At 42.0% G+C, this 23,542-nt stretch overlaps 1 protein-coding gene across 1 annotated transcript in view; it reads right to left on the bottom strand.

Moving 5' to 3' along the window:
* The window catches only part of SERGEF (secretion regulating guanine nucleotide exchange factor), a 242,658-nt gene extending 219,328 nt beyond the window's left edge, over positions 1 to 23,330 (bottom strand). The window contains 8 exon segments of the mRNA XM_069073139.1: positions 8,524 to 8,682; positions 11,331 to 11,393; positions 13,103 to 13,216; positions 15,950 to 16,010; positions 16,645 to 16,739; positions 17,874 to 18,029; positions 21,947 to 22,082; positions 23,191 to 23,330. Coding sequence (XP_068929240.1) covers positions 8,524 to 8,682; positions 11,331 to 11,393; positions 13,103 to 13,216; positions 15,950 to 16,010; positions 16,645 to 16,739; positions 17,874 to 18,029; positions 21,947 to 22,082; positions 23,191 to 23,274 — 868 coding nt within the window. The 5' untranslated portion in view covers positions 23,275 to 23,330.
* Between the last annotated feature and the right edge of the window lie 212 nt (positions 23,331 to 23,542).

Here is a 23,542-nt window from a genome sequence, read left to right as displayed (position 1 = left end):
TTTGGCAAGTTACTTTTAACCCCTATTGCTTAAAAATAAATATATATATATATATATTTTTTTTTTGTTGTTGTTGTTGTTTTGTTTTGTTTTACATGCAACTGAGAAATAAGAGATATAGGCAGTGGGGTATAGATAGAGATCCATCTTGTCCTACTGGAAAGTCAGAGGGGGGATGAGAGAGGATATAAGAGAGAACAGATTGAGGGAGGGGGTATACAGTGGGATTGCTGTTTTGGGGTGGTGGGTAGGGGAAAGACAGAGAGAAAATTTGTAACTCAAAATCTTATGGAAATGCATTAGGTAAACTAAAAATAAACATAAAATTTAATTTAAAATAAAATATAGTATTTAAAAAAAACTAACTCCCTCTTCCCCAAAGTCCTCTAGGACAGAGTTTGACTTTCAGTGGTTGGTGATTAAAAGCTCCAAAAGTCAGCATCCGTTACAAGGAGACAACTTTAAATAGAGCACATTAGGTCAGACCCTCCCTGAACTGGGTTGAGGTTTCCAGATAAACACAGGCTCAAAAGAGAGTAATGTACACTGCCACCCTCTTCTGGACAGGATCTGGAACCCCAAACACTGAAATCAGCATTAAGTACCCCTATTAATGGTATTTGGTGGGAATCAATGAGCAGGCTTGGATTTCACTAATGCTGAGGCATCAAATGCAATAAAGTTCTAGTGTATATGTGTATACGCACGTGACATCCAAGGAAACAAGAGTGACTGAGAGAAGATCCTTCTGCAAAACCATCTCCTTCCTGCTCTCAGGAGACAGGAAGAAGATGCAATCTAATTCAGCCAAGAAATCAGACTTGGGCCTAGGAGGCAGCTGGGGAAGAGGAAAGAACAAGGATCTGGAAGATTGGGGCTCTAGTCCAAGGACAAACTCTGCCACAAACCCATGAGAAAGAGCTTATGAAACTCACTGGGTGACCTTGGGCATGTTGGCCTCAGTTTCCTCATTTGAAAAAATTAAACAGCTGGATTGGAGATCTTTAAAAGGCCCCTCAAGAATATTTGATGACTTCTTTGCATATGATTTTATTAAGTAGGATAAAAAGGCCAAAATAATAAGCTCCCTACCAGGCCTCCCTTAAAGATAGGAATAGCATGAGGTGGTTCAAACAGTTTAATAGATTATATTAGACTTGAAAATACTGAGTCACCACCAAGCTCCTCCCTGGTATGCCCATCTTTAGGATGGCACCACAGCTTGGTCAAAGACACATGGGACAACCTGAGGGTTAAGTATGTGTCCTACTCTTTAGTCTCTCCCTCTCTCTCTCCCTTTCTCTCTCTCTCCCTCCCTCCCTCCCTCTCTCTCTCTCTGCTCTCTCCCTCCTCTCTCTGTTGCTCTCTCTCCCTCTCTGTCTCTCTCTATCTCTGTCTCTCTGTTTCTCTCTCTCTGTCTCTCTCCCTCTCTGTCTCTCTCTCTCTCTCCCTCTCTGTCTCTCTCTATCTCTGTCTCTCTCTCTGTTTCTCTCTCTCTGTCTCTCTCCTTCTCTGTCTCTCTGTCTCTCTCCCTCTCTGTCTCTCCCTCTCTCTCTGTTTCTCTCTCTCTCCCTCTCTGTCTCTCTCTGTCTCTGTCTCTCTCTGTCTCAGTCTCTCTCTCGCTCTCTCTCTCTCTCTCACACACATACATACACACACACACACACACATTTTGGTCTCAGGACCCTTTCATACTCTTAAAAATTATTGAGGACTCCTTTACACTCTTAAATTTTTTTTGAGGAATACTTTACACTCTTAAAAATTATTCAACAAAGATCTTTTGTCTATATGGGTTATATCTATCAATATTGACCTTATTAAAAATTAAAATTGATAAATTATTAAAATATTTAGTAATTCATTTAAAAATAATAAACCCATTACATAGTTACACCAATAATATATTTTTATGAAAAATAACTATTTCCCAAAATTAAAAAAATTGAGAAGAATGGCATTGTTTTGAATATTTTTGCAAATCTCTTTAATGTGTGGCTCAGTAAAAGACAGCTGGATTCTCCTATCTGCTTTTGCATTCAATTTGTTGCAATACATTGTTTTGGTAGCACCACATAAAGAAAATCCAGCCTCCAAAAGGTGTGTAATTAGAAAAAGGAGTATTTTAATAGTCAAGTAGCATGTTAGTCTTTTTATAAAAATAGTTTTGATTTTGCAGACCATCTAAAGGGCATCTCTAGGATCACTCAGATCACTCTTTGAGAATGTCTGCCCCAGAACATGAAACCAGCAGACTCATAAGGGGTCCATCTCATATATACCATAAAAGACTTCCATTGCCTCTCCTCCTTAGACACATTCACCATGCATAGCTCCAGTGTAGACAAAATTCTACTACACTCTCCTGGGACAACAGCCCATACTTGTTCCCTTATGGCCCCAAGCAGTTCAGATATGCTGCCTCCTAAAGACAAAAAGACATTACCCAAATTTGGCTTTTTCCAATGAAAGTCCCAATGGGAAGTAGAAATGGTCAAGAAGATGGCATTCTAATCCGAATTCTGCTACTAACTTACCATGTGACCTTGAACAAGCCCCTTTCTGGAACCTGTTCTTCAATAAAATTAGGGAGTTGGACCAAATGACAAGCTGTGACATTTTAGGATTTCAGATTGCTTGGGCCAGCTCCCTGGAAATGGAGATCAAGTCCATTCCCCCAGCAGAGCCTCCCCTAGAGGAAGAGACAGAGTCATTCTTCTCAGAAAAGAAGTACCCTGGGGTCTCAGGATGGCCAGCCTAACAGACACTGCCTGTGACTTGAATGATTCTCCCATGATCTGAACCTTGTTCTTCCTGGGAGGTGTTCTGTCCTACAGAGATTCTGTCATATGGGAGCCAGTGACCCCAGGTAGAGGGGAATGTCAACTTATTCTCCTCCTACTACTAACTGGAAGTGAGAAAGGGAAAGAAGAGATGAAGAAAATTAAAGGATGAAGGGAAAGAGAGAAACAGAGAATATTGGATCTGGAGTCAGGTAAACTTTGGTTTGAAACCTACCTCCAACACTTACTAGTTCTGTGACTATGGACAAATTGCTTAACTTATGGGCCTCAGTTTCCTCAGTTGTAGACTGGGGATAAAAATACCTATTCTTATCAGGGTTGATTTAAACCCATTTTTAACATCTCTAGTTTGCTGAAGGAACAAAGAGGTAATTTTTAGAAAATGTGCACTACAAAGTGCTTCCAACATCTAAGAAGCAGCTAAATTCCAGCCACTTTGGCTCCAGTGCGTGACCCCACAGAGCCCAGATGACAGCCAATCCAATGGTAATGACTCAATCCTGTGACAATTACTACCCTAGAAATTCTGATAAATCACCAAGAACCAGCACTTTGGATTAAAAACCATGAATCTTTCAGTATTATATAACAAAGAGCCCAAATCGACCTGCTACCAAATAAGATAATATATATAATGTGTTTTGCAAACTTTAAAGTATTAGGTCAATGTCAGCTCAACAATTCAATTCTATCCAACAGTGAGGTGCCTACTCTGTGCCAGGCTTGGTGTTAGCCAATGGAGACATAAAGGCAGGGGGTGAGGGGACAACAGAGATAGGAGAGGGAGGAAGGGAAGGAGGGAGGGAAGGAGAAAGGGAGGGAAAGAGGGAAGGAGGGAGGGAGAGAAGGAGGGAGGGAGGGAAGGAGGGAGGGAGGGAAGGAGAGAGGAAGGGAGGGAAAAGGGAGGGAGGGAAAGAGAGAGACAGAAAGAGAGAGAGAGAGAGGAGAGAGAGAGTGAGAGCGAGAGAGAGAGAGAGATCACAAGAGAAATTCTGAGAGAAAGTTCTGAGCATGATCCATTTGGTGAGGGAAGACAGCATCTTTTATAGTGATTTACAAGATGACATGGCAAAATTTCAAGCAAAATAAGTGTGCCTTCCAATTGGCTAGAAAGTAAAAACCTCTCACCTCAGCTTGATATTACAATATTTGACCCTCCTCTTCTGAAATTCCCCTAAACCACAAACAAGACATGTGATATGGAGAATTTGGAAATTGCCACAACAACTTATCTTGATCTTGAGATTAATCAAGCTTCTCCAGAACATGGGTAAGAGATGAAGTTACAAGGGCAGAGGTCCAAATCAAAAGACAAGGGTAGAGGTTCAAGTCCCAAGAATTTCTATGACCCAAGTGACCTGAGGTTACCTTAGTAAACCAGCAAGGGTAAGGAACGCTGAAGGGGAATATTAAAACTAGCTTGATCAGGTCTTAACAAAATAGAATTAAAAATTAATTTTCAATTTCACAGTGGGGGGGAGAGGAGGGAGAGAGATACAGAGAGTCTTTATAAAGAAATAAATAGTTGAACCCACATGAACAGATGATTTTATCAAGAAGAAGAAAAGAGAACCCAGGACTGAGGTTTAGCATACACACATGCATAGAGAATAGGATATGGATAGTCATCCTGCAAGGAAGACTAAAAAAAGATTGATCAGACAGCTAAGAACCACCACAAAACAGTGTCACCGAACCTCAGGGAAGAAAGCATACCTAAAAGTTGAAGGTGGTCAGTAGCACCTACCACAAAGAGGTCAAGAAGAATGAGGGACAATGAAAAGCCATTAGTTTTAGGAATGAATACAACACTCATGCCTTCATAAAGAGCACTTTCATTTGAGTGGTGGGGAGGTGAGAAAGCAGAGGTAATGAATATAGACAGCTTTTCTAGAAGTTTGCTATGAAAGGGAGAAGAAATACAGGACATTATCAATTATAGGATCACAGGGCTGTGGATTCAGAGACAGAAGGGAGCTCAGATGCCATCTAGACCAACTCCCTCATTTATACATGATGAAAACAAGACCAAGAGGTTACCTGAAGCCCAAGGGAATAAATGTGACATTCTTAAAGCACCAACAATTGCAGTAAGTAGAAAAATGGGGAGCTATCTAAACATAATTTCTCTTGAGGTATCAAACTGCTTGGTCAACTTAGATTTCTTAAAGATGGAAGGAGATGGAAGCAAAAGCAGGTAATAGGATTGAGTAAAGGGCAGAATTCTATTAAAATGTCAGCAACACCTATGCTCCAAATGAGCTGAGACTGACAAGAAATGTCAATACTTCCTCAAAATGCCCTTTTTCATGCTATACTTGGGGAAAGAGGAAGAGCCAAGTAATTCTCTGGGTGAATGGGACAATGACAATGGACAGCAGTAAGAAGGCAAAACTACTCCTCTGTTATGTTACTTCTGTTTTCTCTACCAAGGAGAAAATCATAGGATAGGGAAAGATAGAACAAAAAGTGTTTATCAGGGAAAGGTAGGTAGGTGTCCCCAATGGGTTCAAGTCCCCAGAATCAAAGGAACAGCATCTTCAGTTAATAAAAGGACTGGCAGAAGTGATTGCTAAGCCACTGTCAGAAATCCCTGACACATCGTGACAAAAGAAATTGCATGATCTTGAAATTCTAAGTCAATGGGTTTCCCTCTCATTTCTGGCAAAATTCTAGAGCATGTTACTAAAGGAATGACTTAAAAATATTTAAAATGGAGTAACAAGAGCTAAAAGGGTTTTAGTAAATACAAGTCTTATCAGAGTAAGCTTATTTCCTTGTGTTTTGGATTGCTAAATCAGATTAATGACTTAGACACATTGCACCTGGATTTTAGCAAGACATTTGGAAAATCTCTCATGATATCTTTGTGGTCACAATAGAGAGATGTTAGCTAGATCATAACACCATTAGGTGAGATCAGTTCCAGAACCAGAGTACTGATTAATAATGTAAGTTCTCAGTTTTCTTCCAACTATTGAGATTCTGAGATAGTAAGCTCCTAGAATGCAGAATCCATCCTGAACAAAGTGAGCAGTTGGCATCAGGGTTAAGATGGAAAGAAGTCTTTAGTGGAAGTGCTCTGGGAGCTGTCCTTGGATGGAGAATTCCTGCCAGAGACGGGAGCAGAATGGGCTACAGGCTTTGATATAAGTGCCCTACTAGATGAGCAGTGAATGGTGAGCTGTGGCTTTATGAGTTATATGGGAGCTTTTAAAAACTTGGTTACGGGGTAATTCACACAGTCGTTCCAAAGGATTGAGAGTTGTTAACAACTCTGAACTCTGATGGGGTCTCCCAAGTCAAGATGTGCCAGTGGTCTGACCACCAACACCACAGGTGTGTAAGGTCAAGATGAGAAAAGAGCAAACATTTCACTTTCTCTCACTAACCCAGCCTGGACCCTGGCTCAACAGTTTTGCCTCATGTTTGCCAACTGACCAAAAGGCAGGAACTCTTAACCTGGTGTCCACAGATGATGGTTCAAGCGTTCCATGAGCTTGAATAGGGGGGGAAAATGTATCTCTTTATTTTCACTAACTTTGAACCTCAAATTAGTGTTTCCTTCAATTATGAATGTAGGCAACAAAATATTATTCTGAGAAAGGGTCTTTAGGCTTCACCAGATTGCCACTGTGGTCCATGACACAAAAAAGTTTAAGAACCCCATTGCTTAAGGTCAACTATATTTCCAAAATGGGATAACTAAATAGTCCTGAGACCAAAGGCCAACATATTTATCCAGACTTTCTGGGAGTCCCAGGAACAACTCAAAATTTATTCATTCATCCATCCCACAAACATTTCTCAAACACCTGCTACTTGCAAAGCATTATGTTCAACACTATGCCTTATGTTCCTCCTTTTAGGAAGGTTATAATCTAATAGGAGAAATAATATATGTATTTTGATTTAATTAATTCACTTTAATCGGCACCTATGTGCAGAGCACTTATGGTAGGCACTGAGGGAGATAACAAAGACAAGACAGGATCTTATCCTAACCTCAGGGAGAACATAAGCCCACCCAAAGGGCTATGATACACATGAAAACATGGGGGTGGTACAAAGCCTTATGGGAGTTTAGCACAAGCACCAAGTCAGAGGTCAGGAAGGAGTCCTGCGGCCAGCAGCAAATGAGATCTGTGCTCAGGGCATCCTTAATCAGGACAACTCTCTGGAAACATAATTGCACCTACATCTGACCTCCAAGTCATGATAGGACCCATGCTCTCCTGCACCTCCGGCAACCCCAACCCTAACTTAGCTTCTGACTATGAACAGTCCTAGCCCTCACTGGCTATTTCCCCCTCTGCAGACTGAGATGCCAGCAGAGGTCATGTATTCTTATTTATTGAGTCCTGATGTATTTATATCAAAAACACAGTCACAGAACCTAGAATCCCTTCATCCATGAGAGGCTTAGATTCCCTTGTCAGTAACAGGACTCAATGAAAGGACAACATGGAGAAAGGTTGGAGATAGAAATCTAGATTTGGAAGTGATCTGCTTAGAGATGATAATTGAAGCCAGGGGAGTAGAAGAACCCATTAAGAAATGTGTTGGGGACGGCTAGGTGGCACAGTGAATAGAGCATTGTCTCTGGAGTCAGGAGGACCTGAGTTCAAATTCAGACTCAAACACTTAATACTTAATAGACATTTGACCTTAGGCAAGTCACTTAACCCCAATTTCCCTGCCTTCCCCTCTCCAAAAAGCAAAAAAAAAGAAATGTGTTGAATTTGGAATCAAGAAACCACACTTAACTGTTGCGTGAGTGTGAACCAATCCTTTAACCCCTGGGAGCCTCTGTTTCTTTATCTGTCAAATGAGGATAGTAATCCTTGCTCTACCTATGCCATAGGAGTATTACTGAGAAAGTTCCTTTCAAAAACCTTAAAACACTATATAAATGTGAGTTAGCAGCAGCATAATCATTAGGATTAGAATAAATTAGTAATATTATGAGTTAATTATTAATGAGTAACCATCATAATCACCATCAGATGTTGTTGTCATCTATGCAGTTCCTTTACACGGACTTAGACCCAGAAAAGATCTCAGCAATCACCAAGTTCAAAGGTTTCAAACCCAAATCACATGTTTACATTTGTAGCACTCAACAAACTTACTATGATTATCTGTATCTTGTGTTTCTTAACAAAGGTATTAATATGATTACAGTCACCTGGATGAGGTAGAGAGCCATATAGGATGATTAGGGATACTGCAGAACAGTCATTGAAAGACTGAGACTCGAGATCTCCCTCATTTAACAGAATGGAGAAACTGAGGCTTGATGAGAAGTAACATGCCTAAAGCTACACAAGCAAATCAGTGGTGAAAGTAGAAACAGAACCCGGGTCTCTGAATTCTAGCCTGTCACACCATACTGCCTTTCATGGATAAGAATCCACTTTTTCAATGCTAAACAGGCTGTTTAAGATTGGGAGCCCCTGCACTGTTATGAAAGAAGCCCTGGGCTTGGGAGTGAGGATGGATTCCCTGTGTGGCTCCAGAGAAGTCACTCTGTCTGGGCATCAGCTCCTGTCTGAGGGAGAGGACAACACTTACCCAGCTGCTCATTTGGATGCTGTCTTTGAGAGCTGCGAGTCACCATGGACATGTGAATACCACTTGCTATTATTAGTTCAGTTTCACCAGCTCCCCACCATGGGCTTTTACCGACAGTAGACTGACTCTCTTCCTAGGTTCTCACCTGTCTGGGCAACGAAGTGTGTCCACCCACTCCACACCATGGTGACCTTTTCATTCTGGAAACAAGTGGCTTCTATTTTCTGGGGCGTGGGAAGAAAAGCAGCTGGGCTCACTAGCTGGCCATGTTTGTTGCTCCCCCAAACGTACAGATCTCCTTCATCTAAAACGACCAAAGAAAGGAGTGGATTAGCACAAAGCCAAGTTGGCCACCAGAATGCTGGAGGATCGAGGCTGATGAGCCACTGCTCTGTCTGCAATGGAATTTCCAAACAAAGCATCCACTGCTGTGGTGCATGGCACATATTCCACTGTCCGACTGACTGCCACCAGGTGCCACCAGGGATCATGGTAGGTCCATTAGTAAACTGTACCACAGACTCTTAGAGTTGGAAGGGACCTGAAAGGGTACCCAGTTCAAGTCCATAGCTAAACAGAAATCCTCTCTGCAACATTCCTGACGAAGTCATCCAATATCTGTTTGAAGACTTCTCAGGGTCAAGAGCCCTTCACCCCTACCTCTAGAGGAGGCAGCCCTCTCCACTTTGGAAGAGCTCTCATCATTAAGAAGTTTTTCCTTACATCAAGCCCAACTCTGCCTCCCCATAACTTAAATCTGTTATTCCCAGTTCTGCCTTGTGGGGGCCAAGAAAAATAAGTCCATTCACCAGCACTGTCTCTTTTTTAATGATATCTCATTAGATCTAATCCCTCCTACCTCAGGATAGCCTTCAAATATTTGAAACCAGGGATAACTGTCTGTCTCTCTCAACCCAAGCCCTGATAAGTCTTTTCTTCTCCAGGCTCAACCTTTTCTTTGACCATAACTAAAATTGCATGGAATTGTGTAATGAAATTCCCATGGCCTACAATGGATTCCTGATCACATGACACACTCCTAAAAAATTCAGATGCCCCTGCTTCACAATAACTGACTGATTCCACTGCTGAAATCTTGTATCTGCATCAACAGTATTTATAACAGGGCCTCCAATGAATGTTTGTTGAATTCAAAACAGATTCATTTTTCTTAATATTTATAAATCATTGAATAAAAGGAAGTTTGTATACTGGGTTGTTCCAAGGAAAAGGCTTTGTAAACCTTAAAGTGCTTTACAAATGTGAGTTATTATTATCATAACAAAAAATACATTAGCAAATGAATTACAATGAATTTCTGATGAAACAAAACACTAGCAAGAGATGAAAATCCTTGGCACCTTTCCAGGTCAAAACAATGGTGTACTTAGTAAAATAATTAGAGTAAAATGGAAACAACCCCCAGTCTTTTCCTAGCCTCATTCCCAGAAGATGGAGATGCTTCCTTTGGGAAAGAAAAAAAGAAAAGAGTGAGGAACAACGTGCACAGCAGTCATTGCAACAAAAAGAAATCATCCTGAAACACTTCGGAACTTAATGTTGTGATCAAACATAATTTCAATGGATAACAAGTTAAAATTCACTTCTCAATGGGAAGGAGGTGGACCACAGGTACAGAATGAGGCATTCACTGTCAGATAAGGCCAATGTGCTGATCTGTAGTTTAGCTGTGCTTTGTTGTGAAAAAGGGTTCCTTTTTTGAGGTGAGAGATATCACTTAAAAGTAATAATATTTAAAAAAAAAAGAAACATCAATACAATATATAATTTTAAATAAAAAGGGAAGTTCTGCTCACAACCCATAGTGAGACACTAGTAAAATTCTGAATTATCTAAAGCCATTAACAGAGATATCTGTCATTCAAAAATTAGTGGGCATTTACCATTCATCTGTTGTGTCTCACACTCCTAGGGGAAAGTGTCTATCCATCAATGCCAGGACCTCAGCTGGACCTCATGGATCAGTTTGGTGCAGACCCAAAGTGGATACCCCACCAGTCCTGAGCATGCCCTCTGAAAATGGGTGAGTGTTGCTCATAGGTAGAAAGTCTTAGTGCTGGGACAGGTAAGCCAGGGGTAGAGTCGTACCAAGAGGGATGTGGTCAGGGTTTTCAGTCAGGTACTGATGTCCCTTTCCTCCCTGCAGTAATTTAGAGATCACTCTGCCCACACCTTCCAGTTTTCCACCAGTCCATAGCCCTGAAGGTTGGTGGGGGAACAAACAGGCTTCAGGAGTGAATGAAGGACTGGGGGAGGGAAAGGGAGTGACTGGCTAGTGGGCCTCCCACTCTCCAGCATAACTTTTGGACTTCCCTCAGTTCCTTTTGTCTCCCCCTTCCTCTCACACCCAGCCATTGGTGGTCAACTGAGTTTCCCCATGTGCCAGGATTCTTAATCATGGCTCTACATCTTAGGCTAAATTCATGCCACAAAACTCAGAATTAGATGAGTCACACAAAACACCTCTTGCATGATGGTTTTCATTTTGTCAGAAGGTGGCAGCAAATACTAAATACAAATGGCATAAGACAAGGGACTTTATAGGTTATAAAATCTCATCATGTAAGAATCACTGGATTTAGAGATAGAAGGGCCTTAGACCAGTTGGACCAATCCAACCCTCTCGTTTTACCAATGAGCAAAACGGAGCCAGAGAGATGAACTGCCCAAGGCCACACTGGGGAACAAACAAAAAACAAACAGAACTGGGGTGGAAGCCAGTGTGTGACTCCAAATATACTGTTCTTTTCTCTGAACTGTATCTCAGCTGGTCCAGTCCTTCCACCATTCCCCACCCTTACTCTGTTCTCTTTCCATCCCAAAAAGGATGGATAGAGCCAAGTATGTCAGATGCTATCACCACCCTGGGCAGCAAAGCATATACCAAATTATTATCATAACAAAAAATACACCAAGAGAACCTATACCCACCCGTTAATGCTGCTGAGTGGCAGGAACCAGTAGTGACCATCTTTACTTTTGAATTTTCTAGGCCTAGAAAAGAAACAGTTAACAATTACAATGAGCCCGGCCCTACCTCCTTCCCTTCTTTGCAGAAGCAGGGGACCATGAGAGTATAACATTGCTTATACTGTGATTCAGCAAGTTGGTTTAGCATAGTATAGTATAGCATAGCATAGCATAGTATAGTATTGTATAGTACAGTATAGTACAGTACCACACTGTATCATATCATATCATATTTATAGTATATTATGTATTATACTGGTTGACTTTGATGAATTACTTTTTTCCCTCTCTTTTTTAAATTGTTTGTTACAAGGGATGGTTTGCTAAAGGAGAACAGTAGGAATGTTATATTCTGAAATTAAGGGACATAAAAATAAGAGGGATCAATAAAAAAAAATAAAATAAAATAGATCCAGCTGAATGACAACCAACATAGCTCCCTTCATACAGAAAGCCTAACAGTGGGATGGGGTAGGAGTGTGAGGATGGAGGGAACAAACTGGGGGTGGAGAGGTGCATCCTAAGACAATCCTGAAGAATGAGTTCTGGAGGGGAGGCTAGGTGGCGCAGTGAGTAAAGCGCTGGCCCTGGAGTTGGGAGGACCCGTGTTTGGTTCCGGCCTGAGACACTTAACACCCACACAAAAATACTAGCCGTGTAACCTTGGGGCAAGTTACTTAACCCCAATTGTCCTCCAAAAGGCAAAAAAAAAAAAAAGAATGAGTTCTGGAGAGGAGGGAAATCATAGGACCACAAAGAACTTCAGAAGTTTAGACCAACATTTAGTCAAACAAGTGCCTAAACAAGAATTCTTTCCACCACATACCCAACAAGTGGCCATCTCCCTCCCCATGGAAGACTCCCAATGCTGGAGAGCTCATTTCCTCCAGAAACAGCCCATTCTGTCTTGGGAAAGCTCCGTTTGTTAGAATTCCTTCATTAATTCTAGCTGAAATCTCTCTCTAGCTTCTACCCACTGCTCCTCTTCTGTTTGGCCCTAGAGGGCAGAAAACATCTTGCACATGACAGTCCTGACTTGACAGCAGTTATCCTGACCTCTCTCCCACCCCAACCCCAACAAGGATCTGTGATTTCACAAGCCTGGCAGCATCTCTTCCCCTCACAGAAATCACATCCTTTCTACACCTTCTATTCTCTAGGATAACCACTCCTAGTTCTTTCGAGTAATCACATGACCTGAGCTACAGGTTTTCAATGTAGCAAGTTAAATGCAGAGTACTCACAGTTCAGAAGCTCTGTGCCCTAAGAGAAAAGAATTTACCCAGCTATCCTTTGCCATGGAAACCTGGAGCTTTGAGAAGTCATCTTGGGCCAAAGGGATTCTGACATTTCTAACCCTCCTTTTTGTCACATTATCTATCTGGTGATGTCACATCTGCTGCCTGACTCTTCCTCCTCATCCAATAATAGCTAGGTTTGCCTTGGCAGAAAGAGGCTAGATCACGGAGAGATTCTATCTACCTGACAACCCATTGTCCTTTACTGAAACTGTCTACCTGAAATTCAATAGATGAGTTAAATGCCACTAGGGCCCAGGATATGCACTGGTGAGTGCCCAGGCCACAATTCAGCAAAATGGAGGGGGGGAAGTGATGTTTTTACAAAGGGCCCCATGGTGAAAACCCATTCCCCACATGTGTTTGGGTCTAGACCTCACAGTTCAGGACAAAAGAATAAATGTGGCTCTCAACAGAATGAAAGTAGTAACTCACCTGTCACTCTGCAAGGTTCTTTGGCTGTCAGGAATGGTGGGAGAGGCTTCTCTGGGCATGCCCGCCGCCCTGTGGATGCCAAGCCTGTGCCCCACTGGAACACCAGACCACTCTCTTCAAATGGAACAGAAGAAGAAGGGAAGCAAGCAGGAAAGAGGGAAATGATTCTGCTCTAATATACCTAGATCTCAAACCAGAAAACAAGGTTCTAAACCTAGCTCTGCCATGTGAGTATTATCCATGGAACCCTGGCCAAGCCACTTCTCTGGGCCTCAGCATTCTCATCTGGAAAACTGGATCCTCAGTCTAGACAACCCCTACGAGTCCCTCCATCTCAAAAGTCCTCTGATTTCTATTGTTGTAGAACATTGTAATTTTATTATCATTCTAGAAATACTTTGATATAAAAAGTCCAAGGGCTACGGCTAATAAACCTGGGACTCTTTGATATAGCCCAAAGTATACTGAAGAAAATAATCACAAATAAAATAATCTCTACCATCCCCCAAAAAAGCCATGGAAAATAACCCAGGGGTCCAAGATTGTATTTTCAACAGTCTCCTAGATATCTTGACCTGAGTGTCCCACCAACACATCTACCTCTAAATATTTAAAACTAAATCCATTACATTTCCTTGTAAATATAAGGCAGTTGGGTGGCACCATAGAAAGAGTTTTGTGGATATAAATGAACCAACCTCAAAGAACTACTCAATGTAAGGCTCAAATGAAATAAGTAAACTGCTTTACAAACTAAATGCATCTGTGTGTACATATATATGTATACACACATACATGTGGTATACAAATATATTAATATATACACATATATACATATGAATATTTTATATGCATATATACATATGTATATACATATTGTGGATAATTTAGTGATACATTTTTACTTATGTAATTTATATATTATATTATGCATACTATATTTACATGGATGGATAGATAGATGGATAGATGATGGATGGATGGATGGAAAGATGATAAGTGTATAGATAAATGATAGATTGATGAATGGAAAGATGATAGATGGACAGACAGATAGACAGAGAGAGAGAGAGAGAGAGAGAGAGAGATGAGAAAGGTTAAATGTTGTTTCATTGACTTTGGAGTAGGGAGTGAGACAGTTGCAGGCACACCTTAGGTGTTTGTCCACAATCATCTCACCCTAAGTGACTTAGGAAAAGGGGTTGCTTCTAGTGCAGGGGTGGGAAACCTGAAGCCTCAAGGTCATATGTAGTCTTCTAGGTCCTTGGGTACAGCCTTTTGACTCAGTTCAAGTTGTACAGAACAAATCTTTTTATTAAGGGAATTTGTTTTATGAAGTTTGGATTTAGTCAAAAGGCTACACTTGAGGACTAGATTCAGAATCTAGTGCTTTCACTGAATTCCCAGGTAAGAGCTATAGCAGACGAAGGCCATACAGCCCAGGCCTATTGGTACCCTACCCTTCCTTAGAACCTTTTCTTTCCTTCCCTCTCTCAGCTTCCACCACCCCAGGAAGAAAGGTAATCTTGGCTAAAGCTATTAGTATTCCCATCTAGACCAAAGGAGATGAGAAAAGAATGGAAGAAAAGGAAAACAAGAACTGTTTTTAAAATTTTTTCTCCCCTACCTTCAACCCTTCCCAGGCTCACTCGCCCCCACCAACTACAATGTCTCATACTACACTTCCCCTTTCCCCTCCCAAACACCACCACCTCTCCCTTCATCATGAACAGAGAAGAAAAGATCACTTGCAGTTTTATTCTTTTTAATTAAATAATCCATTCTCACCCCTCAAGGGTCTCCCCTGAATGACTTTCCTTAAATGGAGAGACAATGTGGTATAACAAAGCATTGGATCTGCTGGAGGGAAGATCCAGATTCTAATACTCATTGGCTGCGTGGTGACCACGGGTAAACCATGGAACCCCTCTGAGCCTCAGTTTCCTCATCTGTAAAACAGGGATAATAATACTACCAACTTAATGGGGCTGTTTTAAGATTCAAATGAAATAGTGTTCAGAAAATTGCTTTGAAAACATTAAAAGTGCTATATAAATGGTAGTTATTCTTATGAGAGTTGAGTCTCCCATCCAGTGACCCTCCTTTCTTTCTTTTTTTGATTGGTTGATTCTTTCTGATTAGGGCAAGATCACACAGGATTTAGACCACATAAGGGACCTCAGAGGTCATCAAGTTCAACCCTCTCATTTTCACGCTGAGAAAACTGAGACCAAAAAGGATAGTGTCTTGCCCATTGTCACCCAAGCAATAAGAGGCCAAGGGACAGAAGGGAGATGACAATAGCTAGCATTTATATCATGCCTTAAGGTTTGCAAAGCACCCTACATGATCTCTAATTTGATCCTCACAACAACCTTGGGAATCAGTTTTAAGACTGAGGAAATTGAGGCTGAAAAAGGTTCAGTGACCTGCCCAGGATCACACAGCTAAGTCACTGTCTGAGGCAGGATTTGAACTCGGGTCCCTCCAGGTCAAGTACTATATCTCCATCATGCAACCTAGAGCCTGTCTGAGCTGGGATCTGAACTTAGTCCCTGTAAGTAAATTCCAAGTCCAGTTCTCTCTTCAGTGGATCCTGTCACCTTCTCCTACATATGCATTCTGGCACAATTAGGGCCCCAAAATGTTAATTAAATCAAAATGATCAGGGCAGCTAGGTGGCGCAGTGAATAGAGCATGGACCCAGGAGTCAGAAGGACTTGAGTTCAAACTCGTCTTCAGACACTTGACACTTACTAGCTGTGTGACCTTGGGCAAGCCACTTAACTCCAATTGCCTTGTCTTTCCCCCCTCAAAAAAAAAAAAGTTTTTTTTAAAAATGCTCACCTGTAACAGCCAGAGCATGCCTCATTCCAGCTGCAATGCACACAACCTTCTCGCTCAGGAGCTATTGGAATCAACACACAGGATTTGGAACCACATTTACAAGTTTTTAAAAAACACAGGCAATTAAGAAAACTTTTTTTCTAGGAAGCCTTTTATTTAGACTCTTTTTTTTAAAGAAACCTTAAATAAAAACCACTCTGTAAAAGTGAGTGATCAACCCTGATCCCCCAACTGCACACAGGTAAAAGAAAGGGAATAAGCATTGATATAATACCCACTATATGCCAGGCACTATACCAAATGATTTATAAATATTTTATCTTTTTATCCTCACAGTAACCCCCATTTTACAAATGAGGAAACTGAGGCAAACAGGTTAAGTGACTTGCCCAGAATCACACAGCTACTACGTGTCTAAGGACAGATTTGAACTCAGGTCTTCCTGACTCTGGGCCTAGTTCTCTATTCATTACACTTCTTTGCCAACACTGCTCAGTCAGGACTTAGACACAAACTGAGGCAAAAGCCTGAATTCCCCTCGTAGAAGGCCATTCCCAAGCTAGGAGTGAGGCTTGCCTGCTTCAGACCATAGTCTCATTGTCAGCATTCATTCCAAACACACTGATATATGAACTTCAAGAGAATACAGTAACTTGTGGTGATATTCATGGTGATGCTGGGTACTAAGAGTTTACCTCTATGACTTGGGGGGTCACCTGTCTTCTGGGTCCAGGAGGAAGGCCTAACTGACCAAATGCATTTGAGCCACATGATAGAACCTGCCCATTTTCTGTAAGATAAAAATGCTGGAGTCATAAAACTAACAGGGGAAGACATTGAAGATTATCAAATCAACATGGTCAGAATCCCAGTATCACCAGAGTCCTGCCCAATAGAGAATATCTATCTCAAAGATGAGAAAGTTCTTGCACTACTAAGTATTTTCCATTAAATTGAACAAACATTTAACAAACACCTATTATCTACAATATTACCAAGACTAAGGGGCATTTGGGGCAGCCAGGTAGCACAGCGAGTAAGAGTACCAGCTCCAGTGACAGGATGACCTGGGGATCGAATCCAGGCTCAGACACTTAGCACCCACCCAGAAACACCTGGCCGTGTAACCTTAAGCAAGTTACTTAACCCCAATTGCTTAGGGGCAGCCAGGTGGCCCAGCAAGTAAGAGCACCGGCTCCAGTGTCGGGATGACCTGGGGATCAAATCCAGGCTCAGATACTCAGCACCACACCCAGAAATAACTGGCCGTGTAACCTTGAGCAAGTTACTTAACCCTGATTGCTTTAAAAAAAAAAAAAAGACTAAGGGGCATTGGAGTTGCAAAGAAGAGCAAGCCATGGCCCCAGATCTCAAGAAGCTTTAAGAGAAAAGCAGTAAGAAATCCTTTTAGCCTATGGAAGGGCCTATAAATCCTGTCCACCATGCAAGGTAGAGCTTGCCAATGAGCTCTGGGATGCTCTAGTTCAAAAGGAAACAGAAGCCCTCAGGCAGCTGTCAGAGCAACCATGACCCAGGACCTCCCAAAGCTGCCTCACAGATTTTGTCAGCCTTCAACACAACATCAATATTACTAATACATATTCCCTAGCTTTGCCCCCTAGCGTTTAATCCCTCACAATCCAAATTATAATTCTCAACAGGCACCACTGACCATCACAGAATCCTAAGGCAGAAAGGAACCTCCAAAGATCTTCTCACCATTCACTTTCCCCCACCCCCATCCTGCCTACCTACCAAACCCAAGGAAAGGCCTCTTCCACCTTTGTCTTACCCAGGAAAAACAAACCTTTCTTGCTTCTAAAAAGAGACATTTTCAAAACAAAGATATTTCAAATAATCAAAGCTCTATCATCTTACTCTTCCCCAAATTTCTTCATCTAAGAAAGAGACCAAGAAGTGTTACCTGTGAGCAAAAGTGTAAAATCCCAGCCACAGGACACCTGTAGGACAGGGCAACCAGCCAGTGGAGTGCAAGGGATAAAAGACAGAACATCCTCAGTGTGACCAAGTCCTAGCTGTCCCTCTTTGTTCAGGCCACAAACAAAAAGCTCCCCTTCATCTACAAAACAGAAATTTCCTGTGAGCACAGAAGGAGAAATTTCATTTTGCCAAAGCTTCGAAAGAGATTTTTTTTTTCAAAAGAGATTTCAATTAATTGAAGTTCTTACATAGAAAAACAGTTTTCACCTCCTTTTCTTAAAAAAAGTGAGTAATGATTAGGATGGCTGGATGGTGCAGTGAATAGAGCACCAGCCCTGGAGTCGGGAGGACCTGAGTTCAAATCCAGCCTCAGATACTTAACACAAAAACCAGCTGTGTGACCTTGGGCAAGTCACTTAACCCCAATTGCTCTCCAAAAAAAAAGTGAGTAAATAATTTTAGCATGCATGGGAACCAAATGCCACAGGACAAAGGCACTCAACTATAATAGAAATGGATATAAAGGGAAATTCCAAGCACAGATGGTCTCATACTTCCTTTGGAGCAAGAGAATCTAAGAAAAAAGCATGGCTGAGGATATTGAGTGCTGGACTTAGAACCAGAAAGAGCTGGTTTTAAATGTCATGACTTAACTTTTCCAAAGTCTCAGTTTTCTCATCTTCAAGATGATGATAATAATGACTGCAGTACCTACCCTACAAGGTTATTGTGAAGCTCTAATTAAAAGGTTTGTTTTGCAGGCTTTAACGCATTATAGAGAAGATGGTGGATTAGAGGCAGCAACCTAGCCAAACTCTCCTAACATTCCCCTCTAAACAACTTTAAAATAATGCCTCAAATTGGATTTTGGAGCAACAGAGGCAACGAAAGTTCAGAGTGAGATATTTTCCAGCCTAAGACAACTCAGGAGGTCAGCAACAGAGGTGTGGGACACTGGGATGGGCCTGAAGTGCTTGTGGTGGTAGCATCAGCAGTGGTAGCAGCCTCAGGAGCTCACAGGCCAGTAAGAAGATCAGAAAAAAATGACAGGGAATGACCCTGTAATCCGCTGGTGCTGACTGACAACTCTGTTGCCCATAAGCAGGTCTGGGTCCAGGGCAGAGAGGAATGCTGGTGGTCAGTCATGAGGGAACAATGGCCTGGTCACTGACCCAAAGCACAGAGAAGCACTAGTGCAAACAGGTGCCCTGGCTCCAGAGCCAAGAGGAGCACTAGCACCCATGATTATAAGGGAACAGGGGCACTTCTTGGGTAAAGACCAGAGCCCAGACTAGGAGAGTAGTGACCATGCCTTTCCCCAGATCATACCACTTTGGAAGCACTGAAAATTTTCAGACCCCTAGTACTAGCTCTGAAAACAACAGCACAAAAAAAGCCTGAAGCTCATGACTATGCCTCCACATACCCAGGTGAGCAACACCCAACTTTAACATAAAGTTCAAAGTCAAGAAATATGCTGGGAAAATGAGAAAACAACAAAAGTAGAACTTGATCATAAAAAATCTACTATGGTGGCAGGGAAGACCAAGACATAAATTCAGAAGAAGACAACAATGTGAAAACAGCTCTAACCAAAGTCTCAAAGACAAATGTTAATTGGACTCAGGCCCAAAAAGAATTCCTGGATGAGTTAAAGAAAGAGATAACAGTGGTAGAGGGGGGAAAAATGAGGAAAGAAATGAGAGTGATGCAAGAAAATTATGAAAAAAGAATTGACAGCTTGGCAAAAAGGCACCAAAAAAAAAAGAAAGAAAGAAAATAACACCTTAAAAAACATAATTGGCCTAACTGTAAAGGAGGCACAAAAATTCACTGAAGAAAATAATTCCTCAAAAATTAGATTTGGGCAAGTGGAAGCTAATGACTCCATGAGACATCAAGAAACAATAAAAACAAAGTTAAAACAAAATAGGATGGGGGGAATGCACAAAATTTTGAATGCAGTGAGCTCACTCATAAAATGGAAGAAGATAACAGAATGAATTAGAAACCAGAATTTAATAATATGTTGTTTACAAGAGACATACTTGAAACAGAAAGACAGAGACAGAGAGAGAAAGGAGAGAGAGAGAGAACTAAAATAAAGGATGGAACAAAATCTATTATGTTTCAGTTGAAGTAGGAAAAAAAAAGGCAGGGGTAGTAATCATGATCTCAGACAAAGCAAAAGCAAAAACAGGCTTAATTAAGAGTGTTCAGGGAAACCATATTTTGATAAGAGGTACCATAAACAGTGAAAGGATATAAAAAACTTTTCTAACAAGTTTATAGGATAAAGACTTCATTTCTCTACTATAGAGGGAACTGAGTCCACTTTTTAAAAATAAGACATTCCCCAATTGATAAATTGTTGAGGGACAAGTAGTTTTCAGAAGAAGAAATCAAAGCATCTATAGTCATATTAAAAAATGCTCTAAATCACTATTGATTGGAGAAATGTAAATTAAAATGACTGTGAGGTACAACCTCACACCTAATAGAAATGACAAATGCTAATGCTGGAAAGGATGAGGGGAAAATAGGTACACTAATGAACTATTGGTGGAGCTGTGAAATGGTCTAACCATTCTAGACAACAATTTGGAACTATGCCCACAGGGTTATAAAACTACGCATACCCTTTGACCTAGCGATACCACTACTAGGTCTGGACCCCAAAGAGATCAAGGAAAAAGGAAAAGAACCTATATGTACAAAAATATTTATAGTAATTCTTTTTTTTGTTCTGGCAAAGAATTGGAAATTGAGATGTTCATCAATTGGGTAATGGTTGAACAAGTTGTGGCATGTGATTATGATGGAGTACTATGGTGTTATAAGAAATGATGAGTAAGGGAAAAAAAGAAATAATGTGTAAAAAAACAAACAGAAAAACATGGGAAGATCCATATTAACTGATACAAAGTGAAGTAAGCAGAACCAGGAGATCACTGCACACAGTAATAGCAGCATTATAATGATGATTTACTGTGAAAAACTTAGTTACTCTGATCAATACAGTGATCCAAGAAAATTTCAGGACTTACGATAAAGATCGCTATCCACTTCCAGAGAAAGAATTAATGAATTCTGAGTGCAAATTGAAATATAGTTTCCTCATTCTCTTTATTTGTCTTGCTTTTTTGTGTCTGATATAGTTAATATGGAAATGTTTTATATTATTTCACATGTATAATTGATATCATATTACTTGCCTTCTCAGTTGGTGGGGAGGGATAGGAGGAAAAGAATTTGGAACTCAAAGTTTAAAAAAACAATAATGTTAAAAATAAATTTCTTGGGTCATTTTTCAGTTGTGTCCGACTCTTTCCGACTGCATTTGGAGTTTTCTGGGCAAAGATACTGAAGTGGTTTGCTCTTTCCTTCTCCAGCTCATTTTACAGATGAAGAACTGGAGCACACAGGATAGTGACTTGCCCACAGTCACACAGCTAATAAATTTCTGAGGGTGGATCTGAACTCAGGAAGATGACTTCAGGCCCTATACTCTATCCACTGCACCACCTACTGCCCCTAAAAATAAATAAATAATATGTTTTTAAACTTCTGGGGGGGGGGAAGGTGAACTGAACCTGAAATCACAGCTCTTTTAAAATTTTAATAAAATTTCCTTGTTTTATTAAAGAAAAACACTATGGAAACATCAGCTAATAAATCAGTTTTTAAACTGTAGTCCATGAACATCTCAATATAATTGGTTTCCTCTGTAATCCTACATATTTTATAGGGGTCCATAGGCTTCACCAGACTGCCCAAGGGTTCTGTAACACAAAAGAGGTTAACTTCTGACTTAGTTTTCTCTACAAACATCAATGAGGAGGGAGGGGAAAAGGATTCTAATTTATAGTAGAGTAGAAAGTAAATTGGGATTATCATCAGACTGCCTGCATCATTGTCACTTCCCCCTCTGGGTCTCAGTTTCCTCATCTGTAAAATGAGGGGCCTGAACAAATGAGCACTAAGATCCCTTCCAGTTCTAAATACTTCGAGCCTGACTGCATTTGGTCTTCAGAGAAGGCAGGTCCTAAAAGTTACCTGTAACCACAGCTGAATGTCCCCCTCCTCCTGTCAGCATCTTAATGCGCTTGGGGTCACAGAAATCATTCAGTCGTTGGGGCTCAAACACATCCTCTTTATGGCCAAGGCCAAGCTGCCCATAGCTATTTGCCCCCTGGACACAAAAGAGAACCATAATAGGAGAAAGTGAGCCCATAAACATGAATGTCTGTGCATCTGAGAGCACCACACATGTACAGCCACCCCCCTCACACTCGTTGGCCTGGGAAGGGAGCCCAGACCCTTCCTCCACCCCCCACCTCTTGCAATGGCCCTTAAATCCCCGTTTAGGGAGATAAAACGACTTTCTTTTCCCCCATATCCTATAGTCCCACAGAGGTGCACTGCAAGTACTTTCACTAGTAAAGAAAAAAAAAGGGGGGGGGGGATACTAACTGCTCTGAATGTGTTTATGAGAAGATAAACCCCTCGCACCAACCCCATCAGCTACTCTGGAGACCGGCGCTCACAGGAGTTTGCACAAACCTTGGTTGCCGTCTTAAAGCAAATAAAAGATGGGAAAGAGGGAATAGACTTGTCCTGCTGGGCCCTAGAAAGCAGAACTAGAAACAAGGGGAGACAGATTTGGGCTTGACGTAAGAGGAAAACAACCTAACAAGCTCTGCCAAAGAGAGCTCTCCAGCTTGCTGCTTTCAGCCGAGGTCTTCAAAGAGAGGTGACATGACCACTTGTTGGATTTGTTGTATGGAATTTCTGTTGGGAGGGTAGAGATGGGACTCCAGGGTATCAGATGTCCTTTCTGGGAGGCCACAGCCCCCGCCACTCAAACTACCTGCCTCAGGAACAAGCCTGGGGGCTCCCGAGGGCACGAGCACTGGGGTCGCTGAAGGCGAAGCCACCCGTTAAAAGGAAGCGGCTTTCGATCGATCATCCAGTGCTCCCAGGGCAGAAAAGGGGTTTCCACATTTTTAATTCTATACCCAAAGAAAGGCCCCAATGTGCACGCAGTCCTAACGGAGGGTCTCTCTCGGGGGGACTCCGTAGCCCAGCGAGTCCTGAGTCCCTGGCTCTCTCCCTGTGCAGCCTAGGCGAAGCCAACCGACCCCATGCCGCTCCACCTCCCCATGCCTCCGGACCCCGGCCTTCCCCATCCCGGACCTCCAGACCCCAAAAGGACTCCAGCTGTCCCCGACTACCAGAGCCTGTCCATCTACCCTCCAGTCCCGGGACCCTGGGGTGCAGCCCCTGGAGGAATCAGATACCCAGCTCAGGAGCAAGGTCACGGTCTCGGCGAGGGCCCCGGCCCGGCCCGGAGCCCCCTCCCCCTGGCCCGGCTCACTCTCCATGCCTCCAGCGCACTCCACAGCAGCGGTCAGCTCCGCCGGAGCTTCCGGGTGTGGGTCCGCCCCGGAGCGGGCGGAGCTTTGCTTTGACGTAAGAGGGAAACCTTGTAACAATGAGCTCTCCCAAAGTGGAAGGTGGCGTTGAGTTGTTCTCAGCCGATGTCTTCAAGCAAAGGCTTAGATGACCACTTCTGTGGTCTTTTGTCAAGAATTTCTCTTGAGAGGGTATAGAGGAGACTCAGTGGCACCCGAGGGAGGTCCCTTCTAGGAG

Source organism: Petaurus breviceps, unplaced genomic scaffold (genome assembly GCF_028583685.1).
Source record: "Petaurus breviceps papuanus isolate PSGF00001 unplaced genomic scaffold, PetGlider_PUasm1.0 140, whole genome shotgun sequence".
Classification (NCBI taxonomy): domain Eukaryota; kingdom Metazoa; phylum Chordata; class Mammalia; order Diprotodontia; family Petauridae; genus Petaurus; species Petaurus breviceps.
Note: the sequence above shows the minus strand (reverse complement) of the source record. Positions and strands in the feature narration are given on the sequence as shown.